At 46.0% G+C, this 16,069-nt stretch overlaps 1 protein-coding gene across 4 annotated transcripts; it reads left to right on the top strand.

The window, feature by feature from the left end:
• Positions 1-2,061: 2,061 nt before the first annotated feature.
• LOC135101315 (protein rhomboid-like) lies at positions 2,062-14,185 on the top strand. Of its 4 annotated transcripts, none has more exons than XM_064005127.1 (6): positions 2,062-2,364; positions 4,705-4,817; positions 5,701-5,818; positions 11,530-11,672; positions 11,823-12,091; positions 12,829-14,185. In XM_064005127.1, the coding sequence occupies exons 2-6, from the start codon at positions 4,705-4,707 to the stop codon at positions 13,095-13,097; spliced, it is 912 nt and encodes a 303-aa protein (XP_063861197.1). In that variant the 5' UTR covers positions 2,062-2,364; the 3' UTR covers positions 13,098-14,185. The 4 variants fall into 4 exon arrangements, 3 of the variants coding, with proteins under 3 accessions (XP_063861197.1, XP_063861198.1, XP_063861196.1); XM_064005128.1 differs by lacking the exon at positions 2,062-2,364 and adding an exon at positions 3,582-3,948; XR_010269203.1 differs by lacking the exons at positions 2,062-2,364; positions 4,705-4,817 and adding an exon at positions 5,260-5,468 and having other exon boundaries at positions 12,829-13,232; positions 13,681-14,185.
• Positions 14,186-16,069: the final 1,884 nt, after the last annotated feature.

The raw sequence follows: 16,069 nt of genomic DNA on the forward strand, positions 1-16,069 counted from the left end.
GTTCCCGCCACTCCATTCCTCGCTAAGAGAATATAAAAGATTTCGAGGAGAGAGAGAGAGAGAGAGAGAGAGAGAGTGCCTAAATTGGAAATAATCTGGATTAATATGCGCGACAGCAATGAGATGAGGCCTAGTGTGCCCGCCCTGACTTGCAGCACTATATGTTCACAGGCACACTGTTTACTCAGCCTCGCTTGCACTGCCGCCATGCTTGTATCTGTCTGTCTGTCTGTCTGTCTGTCTATTTATTTATCTATCAGTCTCTGGCCCACAGGACGTATTTCAACTATGCAAGTGTTTCACTTGAATTTACTTAATGATGATTTACATGCCACACACACACACACACACACACACACACACACACACACACACACACACACACACACACACACACAGATTTTAAGATGTTATATACTGTACTTTATCAACACGAGTATCAACATAAATGACTGTGCGACACCTAAACAAGGACACAAGCTGACGCAGGGAACGCAGTCACCACGGGAAAAGACGCACTATACGCATACATACATACTTACATACATATATACATACATACATACAGTTCATCTTGCCTTGGGGTCGCGTCACGTTCAATCCTGTCGTGGGGAGTGCGGATGAGTGAGCGCTAAGATATGAGACCTGCAACACACACACACACACACACACACACACTTCTGCAATACGTAATTCATCTTTATCACCAGTTTTCCTTGGGTAGTAACGTATATTCGTGTGTGTGTGTGTGTGTGTGTGTGTGTGTGTGTGTGTGTGGACTGGAAACATCACAACTCGTGTTAGGACAGGAGTGAACCCGTACCTGGGGACGCCGTGATGTCACTTCTGAATCAGGCAGGAAACCGACGAACGAACGAACACACCGATTAACATCCCTACGCTGCCCCATATTATTATTATTATTATTATTATTATTATTATTATTATTATTATTATTATTATTATTATTATTATTATCATTATCATCATCATCATCATCATCATTTCTGACATTAGTGTTTCTCCACTAGCATGGTTTGTTGCAGTAATGGGAGGGATGCTAGCGTGAGAGAGAGAGAGAGAGAGAGAGAGAGAGAGAGAGAGAGAGAGAGAGAGAGAGAGAGAGAGTATACCGCGTTTGTCCATCAACTAGAACAGTAAAACAAACGATTACGCCAAAATGCCTGTTTTTAACTGTGGGACATTGATGTGTCTGCCTCGACCCGCCCATTATTGTACAAGTAGAAATAAAACAAAAGGAAAAAAGAAATGGAAAGTCATTAGGAACTGAAGTGATACTTCATGGAAGGAAAGCGGCGCACACCTTCCCTTGATCATGGACAGGAGGTGACTGAGCTTGCCAGGTGAGCAGTGAGCTGTACCACCAACCAGCTGATGAGCCAGTCAACCAGCGCTGAGGGTCTGTGGCGAGCCGCGCTTTCCTCAGCTGACCGTCGGTTGCCATTCGCTCTTGTTTTATTTTTATTATTATTATTATTATTAGTAGTAGTAGTAGTAGTAAATTTTGTTTGGTTATAGAAGTCCCCGATGCTCTCTCTCTCTCTCTCTCTCTCTCTCTCTCTCTCTCTCTCTCTCTCTCTCTCTCTCTCTCTCTCTCTCTCTCTCTCTCTCATGCGCATAGATGTCGAGAATATGGCAGAGAGTGAGATATTACGTAATGTTGTATATCACAGGTATATACATGAACTTACACAAGTATAGCATCCGTACCATGTATGTGTGACAGGTATGGGACCATGGGTTGGACACACACACACACACACACACACACACACACACACAAGTAAGGATGCGTCTGCTTTCACTGTCTGTTACCTGTATTGAAATATATTTATCATCATCATCATCACCATCATCACTTTACGTAGTTTCTTGTTCTCTTTACCTCTAATCTTTTTCTCAGCCTCGTTCCTACTCTCCTTGATCTTCATCTCCCCGTCCTCCCCTCCCTTTTTCCTTTTCTTCCATACCCTCCTCCCCCTTCCTCACCTAGACCGCTTCGGCTCGCACGTGTCAGTCGAAGTCGGCCATAATGACTACTCGGTGACTAGCGGACGGAGAGCAGTTGTCTCCCGAAGCTTGAAGGGAGTGGATGTGCGCTCCCTCGCTCGCGCTCTCCGCTCCTCCTCCTCTAGTCCTTCGCCTCGCTCTCAAGTGAAAAAGTTGAAGTTGTTTTTAGTGTTGTTGATGCAGTGTGTTTTTAATAGATGAAAGGAACTTGTCTTTTATGGTGTACAACCGAAGATTTTATTCGTGCAAGTGAAAGTAAAATCGAGTTTCAGTGTGATTTGACGTAGCGAGGATTTACTGGAACCGCACTGGAAGACTTCACCTCACTAGTTTGTAAGTATGTTTCCTTTTTTTCTCTCTCTCATTGGGCTTTACTACTTGGTATTGTGTTATTATTTCTCTATTATATTTTTCATTTTCGCCTGAAATCTTCAAGTTCGTCAAAACATTCGTACTTTGTTATATGAAGGTCTACTTTTAGATTTGCGTTTGGAAGGTTCACTGCAAATTTTTGTGCTGCTACAGCTGTATCATTAATGTTAATAAATATCAGTTCCCCTACAACGTTGAATTCTGTGCATATGCCAACAAAAGTGACTTTCTGTACATACAACTACAAAAAATCCATCATAATAGTTGTCTTTTTTCTTTCAAAATATACTGGAGACTCGACTGTGGCATTAAGTATTCCTAGCGGCCTCAGTAGTAGTCCTGCAGAAAGGAAACCGACAGCCGACAGAGAATTAGTGAAAACGTCTCACTGTTGGCCAGCTTCACTTGGTATGGTTTGTGAAAGACATCCACACGTTCCAGTGCTGAATAGGCCAGACGCACAAGACAGGGCGTGCCCATGCCATCTACAGGCAGGCACATCTATCGTGCTCACATCTCTGTGTGACTCACTGCTCCTCATCCTTCTCACCACGCCGCCTTGACAACGCGTGTTCAAACAAGACAAGAGCAACAGAATCGTGTCAACTTCCAGGTCCCAAAGTGTGCTGCAACAACAACTGTTCATTGCGTTATCTGGTGTGTGTGTGTGTGTGTGTGTGTGTGTGTGTGTGTGTGTGTTGGTTCTTGGCGTCAGCATTGCACCTTGGATAGTTTTAGGAGTGCGAAAAGTTAACTTACAATCCACTGGTTATCAAGTATTCCGAACAAAACATGTGCATCTTTACCACATTCAGAGCACAATATAGTACACGAGAGTTATCACAGACGGAAACGAGTTCTACGGAACATCTTGGTGAAAGCTGTCAAAGAGCAATAATAGTGGTGAGGTTGTTGAATCTGTAACAGAACACAAGTAGCATGCTAAGTGCGAATTATATATTTTTTTCTTTTTTTTCACAGTCTCTCTCTCTCTCTCTCTCTCTCTCTCTCTCTCTCTCTCTCTCTCTCTCTCTCTCTCTCTCTCTCTCTCAGTAAAGGTAATTGGAGGAGAATCACAGGTAGTACACACGAAAGCGCTTCGCGAGCTAACTGGTCTGAAAATGTTAGCAGGCAGACGGTGGTTGGGGGGTGGGGAAAGAGTGAGGAGGGGAGGCCGCGAAAATAGTCTCAGTCGGCGTGTGGTCGTAGTGGGGTGTGTACGTGCCTCTCGCTGTTGTTTCTCGTGTTTGTTTGTTTGTTTGTTTATTTATTTCGCCCTAAGTTATTCGTTATTTAAGTTTTCTTAGTCTATCCGCTGTTTTGTTTAGTTTTGTTTGTTTTTCGCACTGAGTTTTCTGTCGCACGCACACATGGAGTGGTTGTCCTGCGAGGAAGAGACATAGCTTCTTCGACGGTGTTACAAGTTTCAAACAAGCCTTTCTGAAAAGTAAAATATATATATATAAAAAAAAATTAAACTGAATGAATCGACTCTGAAACGAACGAAGACTCCAAGAGAAATGTTTCCTAAGGATTCGCCACCAGGTAAACCTTCTCTTGTATTATGTGCGTACTAACTCCTGTCCCGTGTGCTTGTTGGTGACTGTGTATGCGTGTGTATTCGCTAGTACAACCTGTGCAGGTGTAGGTGAACGATGCCTTCATTGCCTTGCCCTTCACCACGCGTCTTATCTAATTATTGAATCACATTCCCCGTCTGTGACGTCCAGGCTAAATGTGGTACTTCTCTAGTTATTTTATTGATGACAGAGAGAGAATCATAGAAAGTTTGGTCGGAGTGGCTTTTTTATCTTTTTTTTTATTCGCTATTTGAGTGCTGCCTGAACCGATTCTTATCGAGTACGTAATGGAACCACTGAAGAAAACTGCAAATAGTTTTCAGTCGTGCATTGTTTGGGGAAAGTGTCGTGGTTTGCTTAGAAATATCCATTGCTCTTCATTGCTTATTATGTACCAAACACTGAACATCTCACCCTCATGTTACTCTTCACTGACCACCACAAGTTGAACAATGAACACTTGGCCATCAACTACTCCCTCTTTCCACTGATTTAGGGTTTCACAGGTAATTATTACAATATAATGTTTTTTCTTACCCCTAAGCCAACTAGTCCGCTTTCTTTTAGGATTTGTTAAAGGTTGATAATTGCGTGTTTGTTTTTGTTTTTTGTTTTTTTATTATTTTGTTTACATTATTTGAACTTTTCATGTTAAGTAAGAAGCAAGGAAAACAAGGTTAGTATACTTTAGAGATTAACGAAGTATTTATTCTTCCGGCAGATGAGCGGGAAGAGGAGTCGGTCGTTCAAATGTGCCGTTCACCACAGAGATCGCCAAGTCGCCTCTGAGAACGACTTCCATCTCCTCTTCCACGAACCTCCTATATTTAACAAGTAAGTGTGACTCGTAATATGTATTGTAGTCACATAAGAGCCTCACTTTGCTCCGCTGTGCCCCGCTACAGTAAGATGCAGCATGTGAGAAAAAAATGTTACTGGCAAGCATATAGTATTTCGTGATGTACAGATTAATTAATGCAAGCGTGGCTCCCTTTGAATTTGAGGCATAGATACATAAGGGGGATTGACGCAAGTTGTGGAGGTGCGAGTTGTAGAACACGCAATCTTAGGGCTTCCTCAGGCTTGCCAACTCCAGCAATCAATTCTTGCAGGTCATGGTGCCCCGAGTCATAGCTCATCGATTTCCTTGTCTCGGGAATGTGCGGGGTTTTGTTCAGTATTTAGCTTGTGTCTTAATGACCACGAGCGTCCGAGTAACTCACTGCCACAAAGGACGCCGTTGCTTCCCCATTTTTTTTTTTTTTTTAATTTTCACGTTGGCACTCGTGGAATGCCTAGCCAGCGGGTGCCTTGTAAGGGCTGGCACTGGTTAGTCGCTGAGTCAGACTGCTCCATGAAACATGTGGCATCGTGTATTAGTGCCAGACGAGAGCTGATTATGTACTATGTGCTGCCGTGTGTTGTGCTCAGGATATGTGAGTGGAGTGTGCGGGCCAGTGTGCGGCGGTGCCGGCAATGTCTGCGGTAATTATTGCGGTGTTTGTGTCACTGTGGTGCATAGATGTACATGGTACAGACTGAACCAGTGAGTTTTTTACTTCACGGTGATATTCACAATGGTGGGTCGAGTTCGTAGTGATAAGCGTGTCTTGTTTCAATCCAAGGAATGTATGCACATAAACACAAATCAAGCACGTGAAGGCAATATGACGCGCAGTGGTGAGTTGCGATTACAGTGAACGTGTTGGTGTTTCAGGATGGTTCGCCTCATCGCGGACGAGTTCCTAACAGAGGAGCGGGATAGGAAGTACTACGCTGACCACTACAGGTGTTGGCCGCCGCCGCTCTTCATCATCGCTGTCACTCTAGTCCAGGTGAGTTACCCATGCTTCCTCCACAATCCTGTGGGTTTGCAGGCAGCGGCTTTGTCACAATCATGTCGTAGTGGGTGCGAAGCAGTGGTAGTGGTGGAAAGCAACACGCCGGTGGAGCCAGAGCGGGTGAGAGGGTGACATCATGCCTTGCCCTGCCTTTCCCTGCCCTACGCCCCTTCCCTGCACCTCTGTCCCATGCACTACACTCTTCGCACTTACTCACCCACTTCTCATCTACACCTTTCTCGTTTTCAATTCCACCCCGCCTCTCTCTCTCTCTCTCTCTCTCTCTCTCTCTCTCTCTCTCTCTCTCTCTCTCTCTCTCTCTCTCTCTCTCTCTCTCTCTCTCTCTCTCTCTCTCTCTCTCTGTTCCATCCCTTTCCGGTCACTTACGCCAAGACGTGCTTGTCATAACTACATCACTACGGCGCGTGGCCGGAGGCTAGACGCAGCCTAGGCGTGGGCGTACAAGAGGTGAAGGGGAAGAGGAGGAACTCGGCACGAAGGACAGTCCATCGATCCTCTCGGTGCCCAAATATCAGCCTGATCACCCCGTTGCCTGGATACAAGATGTCAACAAATACTAGTCATGAGGCGCCAGGAAGGAGAGGAGTCAGGCAGGCAGAGAGTTTATAAGTCTCTCTCTCTCTCTCTCTCTCTCTCTCTCTCTCTCTCTCTCTCTCTCTCTCTCTCTCTCTCTCTCTCTCTCTCTCTCTCTCTCTCTCTCTCTGAATGGTATTTTAGCAGGCATCGTGGGGGCGTAATATTTAGTCGCCAATATTGTAGATGGCTTGAATAAAACCAGTGACGAGTGGAGGAGATGAGAAGTTTCGTTGTGCTTCCTTGTTAGTTTATGAAACGCTGTGGCCGAAGAGAGGAATGCAGGTGCGGGCGTTGTGTTTCTCCTTACCTGGTCGTGATAGAAGCAGTCCAAATATTTACGGTGTGCTGCAGCCATCAGTTGAAGTGCGCTTACTCCGACCTCCAGCCTCTTCCTTGTACTCCTTCTCCCTCCCCCCTCTCTCTCTCTCTCTCTCTCTCTCTCTCTCTCTCTCTCTCTCTCTCTCTCTCTCTCTCTCTCTCTCTCTCTCTCTCTCTCTCTCTCTCTCTCTCTCTCTCTCTCTCTCTCTCTCTCTGACTCCCATCCTCTTTGGTCAGTAGGACTCGTGTTAAGCAACACCCGTCACACACACACACACACACACACACACACACACACACACACACACACACACACACACACACACACACACACACACACACACACACACACACACACACACACTCAGTGCGATTCCCACCATGGTGCGAGCCATCAATCAATAGTATTTCCCTCCTAGATTAGACTTACCTTTAGGATTAATGTTAAGTTTTTCCCCACCCCCTATGTACATTTTCAGTTTGTCAACTGCCTAAATAATAAACCGTTTATTATTATTATTATTATTATTATTACACACACACACACACACACACACACACACACACACACACACACACACACACACACACACACACACACACACACACACACACACACACACACACACACACACACACACACACACACACACACACACACACACACGTGCCATCCCATCGCGTGTCCCTCTCAGCACAGGTACTGCACTGTTCTCTCCCTTCATCAGGCCGTGGGTCGATAATTTGTGAGCTATTCAATATCAGTAGAAACCCGTCAAGGTCTCTCGCCCTCTGCTTCCAGTTCATCCTCTTCTCCCTCCTCCTCGTACAGCTGGAACTGACCCTTATGAAAAGGTTTCCCCTCCTCCTCCTCCTCCTCCTCCTCCTCGATCCATGAATCATCTCGGTGCCTTTACATGTTAACGAGGCAACATGCGGGCTCATGCAGTATCATATAGGCTGTGTTATGTGTCTGGATAGTGTGTCTGCGATAGATGGAGCGAAAGTGTTGGTAGGTGAGACTGTGCAGTAAATCCGGCATTGCTATACGTACAGACGCTAAAGCATCGTATTTGTCGATACACAAGCCCGGGAAGAAGTAACGACCTGCTACCTTCCCTCTCTCCTCCCTCCTGGCTTTTTGAGATTGCACGCTTGTTAGTCATCCAAGAACAAGTATAGTGCAGGAGTTGGATTTATCTCACAGCCCCAGAAAGTAAATGTTTTGTATATATATGCAAGGCGTGTGGTAGGTTTGGGTGAGGGAGTGAGTGGCCGATGGAGGTAGGTGGGGGCGGTGTGTGGAGGGAAAGGATGGTTGTTGCGAATGCTGTAGTAGGATATGGAAGGTCTCAGTGCCCAATAGTTTCCGGTGTAGAGGGCAACTCTACGATGAGAATTCTAGGTTATGAGAAACTTCTTTTCCTTTCTTACAAAATTTATTTTTCGTCCTCTCTCTCTCTCTCTCTCTCTCTCTCTCTCTCTCTCTCTCTCTCTCTCTCTCTCTCTCTCTCTCTCTCTCTCTCTCTCTCTCTCTCTCTCTCTCTCTCTCTCTCTCTCTCTCTCTCTCTCTCTCTGCCGCCGCCACCTCTGCTTGGGAAGTGTTTAAAATGAGAGAGAGAGAGAGAGAGAGAGAGAGAGAGAGAGAGAGAGAGAGAATGTATAGTATACAAGCAGACACGGAAGGATAATCAGTAATCCTGCGGCGGCGGCTAATCCCTTGATGAGTCTCTGTATTGGCAGGGAAACTCCGCTGGTGGTGGTGGTGGTGGTGGTGGTAGTAGTAGTAGTAGTAGTAGTGGTGGTGGTGGTGGTGGTGGTGGTGGTGGTGATGATGGTGGACGTCAGGTGGTACGCGGGCCCGGGGAAGGAAAGGGACTCACGGATGGTCTTGGGGCCTTGCGAGGGAGGAAGGGCAAGTGTCTGTTACTCTCAGCTGCCAACCTGCTTACTTTACTTCATCTAACATACGCTTTCCATCCTCCACCCTCCAATAACAACCCTCCTCCACTTAGTGCTGTATCTGTACCCTCGGTCCTCCCCGTCCTTCTCGTCTTCTTCAGTTCACCGTGCACCCTCTGTCATCCACTAAACATTCTCTATACTACGTTTCATACACTAACCATTCGAAGCTGGCAGGGTAGAGTGGATAGTAGCGCGGTGTGAAATAACCTCAGCACGGAGCTAACTGAACGGCAGTGGATAGGTACTTGAAGTGGGGGCACGTGTCATCGTTCACTCGCGAGCCTCCTTGTTTCGTCAGGTAATGGTGAAGTGTGGCGGGGGTGGGAGGATGTGGGGAAGACGGGGTGAGCACAGGGTAGGATGCAGGTGTCTCCGTCGTGTCCTGGCCGAGACTCCCACACGTGTGAGAGTCAGCTGGGAGACGCCGCGCCCCGCCAGACAATCCAGACTAGGCGGCCTCCACGCGATACTGTCCCTTGATTACCTGCGCCCTTGGTGGTCTGTCCTTGTCACCAAACTTACTGCCGCCGCCGCAGCCACCTGCCTCCTGCACATTTTCCGCCTCCCTGCCTCGTGTTCCAAGCCTCCCCACGACCATCACAACTACTTCATCTTACTATACCTAGCCCTGCTATTGGTGTATGGTGACGGCTCATCAGCTTCCAACCGCCGCCATACCTACATGGCGAGGCACTCACTTCATTCCGTTACGAGCCGCGGTGAGGGTATATAACCACTGAGCCACAGGTACGCCCCGCCGACTCACTCATTGCTCTACACACACACACACACACACACACACTCATTAAGATAACAAATGCAGTTTACAGTCGCTAAGTTCATAAAGGTTCGAAACTCAAATGCAGTTTACAGCTGCAAAGTTTATAATGGTTCGAAACTCAGGAATAACAATAGGAATGACATGTGGTTTCCTCTTTAGCAAGGTTTCAAAGTGCACTAGTAGGGTGCGGTGAGGGTGAAGGTGAGGATAAGCGGCGGTGAAAGGCTGTGATGGCGGCGGTGTTGTGGCTGGAGTGTGACGCTGAGCCAAGTACAGTACAGTGCTGCCACTCACTGAACTACAAACTCACACACACGCACACACTCACGTGTGTGCTCTAGTTCTACACTGCCCTTGTTTAATGTCACCACTTCGTCAGCTTGTGTTTATAATTATGTGATAGTCGACAAGGAGCTGTCATGCAGGAGAGTGCGTGGCGTGACGCTTGGTGGTGGTAAGTGCTACAAAGCCTGAGGAGGGCGCGTGCGAGGTGTGGATGGAGGGGAGTCTTGTATCACGAGCATGAATGCAGGTAAAGTTGGATCGGCGGGAGACAGCCTGTGGGACACGCCCGTCCTTATTCGCGCTGTTCACGCGTCTTGTTGGCAACACCACCACTGCACACTTTATCCACGTTCCTGAGAAGGTGAATTCCTCTTGTATACAACTAACGAATGATGGAAATTAGATATTAAAGATTTCCTCGTGCAGTGTGCGTATCTCAGTCGCGTACATAGGAGGAATGTAACCAGATGTAAATGCATGTCTGTCTGGTCAGTCCTGATGGTGAGAGTCCCCTCCGGGTATCGTGTATGGGAAGATCTCTCCTGCGCCAAGCCTAATGTCAACCGTCAGTGGGGGCAGAGTATTCGCCAAAAATATTCGCTCGGAGGTATCTCATGCATCCCACACGGGCGTGCAGGCGGGGCAGTCAGGGTGCACTTCCTGCCTTCCAGCTTTGGCTTGTTGCGGAGTTGTAGTGGCTTTGTTTACATGTGAGATGTGTGATAGTCATGCTAATTCTGGGCTCGCTTGTAAGATCAGAAATGAGGCCTGTGGTGCCTCCCTTGCGGCGTTACACAAGGGCGGTGGTGTCCTGCAGTGGTGCATGCCGCGGTCCTCTGTCTGGCTTGTCACCACGCGCCACTCGGCAAAAAGCTTCAGACGCCATACTTGTCGACTGGTAGCGGCAGATATTCAGAGGGCAGACTTGGCCAGCTGCACCACCTGTAGAGTTTAGGCAACGATCGTAAGCTTGTGGCACCGTGAGGACGCCTGGCGACCGTGCCAGAAGAGGAGGTGCCAACGGTACCAACCACCCATTGCAACCACCCAGAAACACTTCCGCTCATGTTTTGTGGCATTATTGTGCCTTTTTTGAGAGAGAGCTGCGATAGTGATAAAGCGAAGGTCAGGTCAAAGATGATGTGGGTAGACGTTGAGCTGCTAGGGACGTGCTGCCCCGTCCCTTGCCCAGTTACATCCTCAAACTGCATCCATGTTTATTTCTGGCTGGGCACGTGTTTTGTAAGGTTGCGGCAGCGAGTACTTGGGGACACCACTTCTTATTTCACGGTAGTCTTGTTTTTCCTCGCATCTGTAGGTTTAGAGAAGTTTCCAAGGGATAGAGGCATCAGAAGTCTTAGTAAAAATGGGTTGTAGTTGTGCGAGTGGAGGCGTGAGGCTCGGCTTGGCACGGCTCCCTCCCTCCCTCTGCATGACATCAGCTGAGAGGATGGCGCCGTCGGGGGTCACCAAAGTATGCCGGCCCGTCCTTCTAACTTACACCACGACGTGTACTGCCACCCAAAGACGAATGCGGGCCAGACATCGGCGTGGTTTTTGCTGATAAGAGAACGCCACTAGAGTTTTGTTCCCCAGGATAAGGGAGAGTTGGTGCCTAGAGGAAATGTTTTAGTGTTTAATCCACTATTCCAGTACTTGACACATCGTAGTGACAGGAAGCATTAAGTTTGTTTATTTTCAAAATTTCATTGTATTGTAAACCTGTGCATGATTATTCATTGTCGCTGTTTGTCTGCAGCTCGGGGTGTTCGCCTACTACACCATCATCACGGGCGAGATGAACGTGGCGGGACCCGTGGCCGTGGATTCGCCTTTCATCTACAGACCAGACAAGCGGCAGCAGGTCTGGAGATTCATCTTCTACGCCTACCTTCACGCGGGGTGAGTAGCACGGCACCTCATGCTTGACACGTGAACAGATTTTCGCTTATATGCAGTATTCCCAGTCCAGAACTTAGTAATGTCATGAAAAAATGGCGTGATTCGTTGTGGAGTAAAAAACATTGTTTATCGTTAATGTTTTGCCTTCAGATGGGTTCACTTGGCCTTTAATCTGCTGGTGCAGCTGCTGGTGGGCCTCCCGCTGGAGATGGTGCACGGATCAGCCAGGATAGGTACAGTGTACCTGGCTGGGGTCCTCGCCGGTTCCCTCGGCACCTCTGTCTTCGATGCGGACGTGTATCTGGTGGGCGCGTCGGGCGGAGTTTACGCCCTGCTCGCGGCGCACCTCGCCAACGTGCTTATTAACTACAATAATATGCAGTTCGGCATCCTCAGACTTATCGGCGTCTTTTTCGTGGGTGAGTCACCAAGTAATCATTCTTTCACACTCTCCCAAACTGTTGACTTTATCCTGGAGAACGAAATCATATTTGACGAAACTTTTACTTCGTCAGTTCTTGCAGGTAGGCTATTTTGAGGGAGAAAACTTTACACACACACACACACACACACACACACACACACACACACACACACACACAGCGGGGGGGAGAAGAGAGAGAGAGAGAGAGAGAGAGAGAGAGAGAGAGAGAGAGTCAATTAAAGGTGTATGTATGAAACTGGTGTCTTTCGATAAAGCATCAAAAGCCTGAAGGAGAGCTGAGAGGAAAAAGGCAAGAAGGTTCACGCTGAGGTTCCAGCATTGATGTAACGTCCCTGAATGGACGGCCGCGGCCTGCATATGTGGGAAGACAAGTAGTTGATGGTGTTCGGTGGACAGAAATAGCCTGGGATGTGTTGCCTTTGTGACGCGGAGGTCCCATGGCGCTCGTGGACCAGTCAGGCATTGCATCTTGGTATTGCAGTGCACACCACCACCGCCCTCGAAAATATTATTTTACACCTGTATGACAACGCCTGCAAATTAGTTACATGACTCCCAAGTCATATATTATGACTTGTAGATTAATTCATCCTTTGGGTATAGCCATCTTACTTGTTGTCTTGTAAGCTTTCATCAAACCAATCATGACACCAGCTTGTATGCATATTGCTGTTTCGGATCTTTACTTACCCTTGTTTTTCTTTGTTGCAGCGAGCGCTGACGTGGGTTTCGCTATCTACGACAGGTACGCGCACGAGACTGTTGGTCTACCCGTGTCGTACGTGGCGCACCTCACAGGGGCTCTGGCGGGCCTCACCCTGGGCTTAGTCGTCCTTAAGAACTTTGAGCAGCGTCTCCACGAGCAGCTACTGTGGTGGGTGGCCCTCGGGGTGTACGCGGCGTGCACTCTGTTCGCCGTGCTGTTCAACCTGCTGCACCCGTACCCGTACCTGGGCGTGGCTCAGGGGCTGCTGTTGTGAGCGGCTGGTGTGTACAGGCTGCGTGCGGGGCGTGGCGTGTCCCCCTCCCCCCCTCTATGGTGCTGTGACTCAAGCCAAAGTTCGTCTCGCTCATACTGGTGAAAGTGACCTAGTGTTACACGCCCGAAATCAAAGGTACCTCGACTACCTTTTTTTTTTTTTTTTTTTTTTTTTTTTTCTTCTTCTCGTGAGACAGAAAAGAGATATTTATTATTAGTGTCAAATTCTAGATTTGCCTGTACAGTTCTACAATGATTATATTCCATGCTTGTTATATACTACATGTAATACCTAGTCAAACCCAACATTTCCAAAGGATTTTTCTTCTCTACCTCTGTACATTATCATTTTATTATCGTTGTTATCATTATTTATTTATTATTATTATTATTATTATTATTATTATTATTATTATTATTATTATGATTATTATTATTATTATTATTATCATCATCATCATCATCATTATTGTTATTATTATTATTATTATTATTATTATTATTATTATTATTATTATTATTATTATCACGGATATTGTTATCACTTGTTAATTTTTTTTCTTTTTTTTTCCTTTTTTTGTCAGTCATTTCGTTTCACAATCGCTGTCACATTCGCCAGTCATCCTGCTCATCATTTTCATTGTCACCACGATACTGGCAGACCTGCCTCACTGGTCAGCCGCAGCTCTAGTCTGTCTGGTGGTCTTCGCGCTTCAAGACGCCAGCACATCGTCAGTCATTCTCATGCCAGAGGGCTGCCGGTGCTGAGCGAGGGGATTCATGTCCCAGCCAGCCAAGCCTCGGCGGCTCCACCAAAGTCTAATAAAGCTTCCTGGCATTCATAGTCCATTCCTTATTATTGTTCGAGGAAATATTTAATAGGCTTTGTGTAAGGAGATTTTTTTTTCATTGTCCTTGCCCTGTCTGTTTGTTGTCTAGTCTATTTTTCCTTTTTTTTTCGGTCAGATACTTCACTATCGTGAATGCATAAATGACGTAGATGTCTGTCTTTACGTTTTGTATGTTTCTACGTGTCCTAATATTGTGTAAGAAGAATGTTATTTATATCAATAAATTCTTTCTATATAAGTGATTTGAATTAACCCTCGTTGTTTATGACTGAGCCTCGTATGGATGTTATTTTATGCACACATGAGTGTTCAGTGTTCTCTTCCTCACGTGCAAAGCTGTTTTATCATAAGCAGGCAGTAACAGTATCCCCTGATATGAGAAAGCAAGATGTGTGTGGAAGGTTTCAGCCCCACCCATGCATCGAACTTTGGTAACAGTAAGAATTCTCTGGGAAGGAATGGGTGGCCATTACGAGTCTAGCACGTGATCATCAAGGTGTATCACTCACACACACAAAGGAAACTTAGTTGGCAAAGCAGTGGCACTGGTGTCTCTAGGCCAATCAGAACATACAAAACAAAGGAAGGCTGCATCAAGCATAAAATTCATACGCACACCTTGCCTACATCCATCAGTCGTTCCTATACGCAAACTCATCTTTTAAAGTTCTTTATTGAATTGACGCTAACAATCTGATTAACGAGTCTGTTCCAGATCATCCCTCAATCTCCCTGTCCAACGAATAGAAATTTCAACGTTTCAGTATCCTCTCATAAAGAGTATTACACATCTTTAGATTTCATTTATCTAACTATCTATCTATCTATCTATCTATCTATCTATCTATCTATCTATATATATATATATATATATATATATATATATATATATATATATATATATATATATATATATATATATATATATATATATATATATATATATATTTTTTTTTTTTTTTTTTTTTTTTTTTTTTTTTTTTTCCATTCTCTGTAGTAACTCAAACGGACCTACGTATTATATCTCGTCTAATTATGGGAACTGCTCACCACTGTCCAGATGAAGTTTGACCCTCTGACCAGCGACAATTATAATTTGAGTGTAGCTTCGGGACTTTGCTTTGAACACACCTAAAGGGGAGTCACGCGTGAAATCTACGTAAACGTCTTCACTGTCACTAATTATGGCTACGTAGTAATCATCATTAGACCTTGATTATCAAGTGCTGTTACTTTAGATAGACATATTCTAAGGAGGAGGCAGTAGACACCTGCCGAAACGATAATTACTCCCAGTGAGGTCTAAAACACTATTCAGGGGGTGCTGTGAACTTATCATTTAACCCAACTGTGACCTCACTGAACGTTTCCCTTTGTGTCTCACAACACAAGGGGGCAGTCACAGCCTGCCTTCTAAAGACAACTCTCTTCCTCCACACAAAACTACAAGCACCTAATAACACACACACCCTTCACTCAAAAATTTTAAAATCATCATGGCGACTCCTACACCAGCCTCGGAGTCCCCATCTGGGGAGGGGACCATAAATGTGCCCAGGTCGGACTGCCTTTCTGTCGCGACCCTAAGTGTCTTGACACCCTCCTCAACTTTTTCTTCATTAAGTTCTGCAACATTCGCGGTCTAAGATCTAATTTTCAATCTGTAGAACACCACCTCTCCTCTTCTAAACTTCATCTTCTTTTCCTCACTGAAACTCAGGTGTCTGAGGCAACTGACAGTAGCCCCTTTTCTGTTCCCTCCTACTTTCTCTATCCTCATTTTCGATCCAAAGCTGGATGCTGCGTTTATGTGCCCAATGACTTAACCTGCTCTCGTGCCCACGCTCTTGAATCTTCCGAGTTTTCCACCATCTGGCTACGACTACACAGTCACTCTCATACTAAATTTATCTGTGCTGTATACCTCTCACTTAACTCCTCTGACTATAAGAAATTCTTTGACTACTTAACTTCCAAAGTGGAGCACATTCTGACCCTCTTCCCTTTTGCAAAGATCTCCATTCTTGGAGACTTCAATGTTCACCACCAGCTTTTGCTTTCCTCTCCCTTCACTGACCATCCTGGTGAACTAGCCTACAACTTTGCTATCCTCCATGACCTA

The sequence above is a fragment of the Scylla paramamosain genome, chromosome 6 (genome assembly GCF_035594125.1).
Source record: "Scylla paramamosain isolate STU-SP2022 chromosome 6, ASM3559412v1, whole genome shotgun sequence".
Lineage (NCBI taxonomy): Eukaryota > Metazoa > Arthropoda > Malacostraca > Decapoda > Portunidae > Scylla > Scylla paramamosain.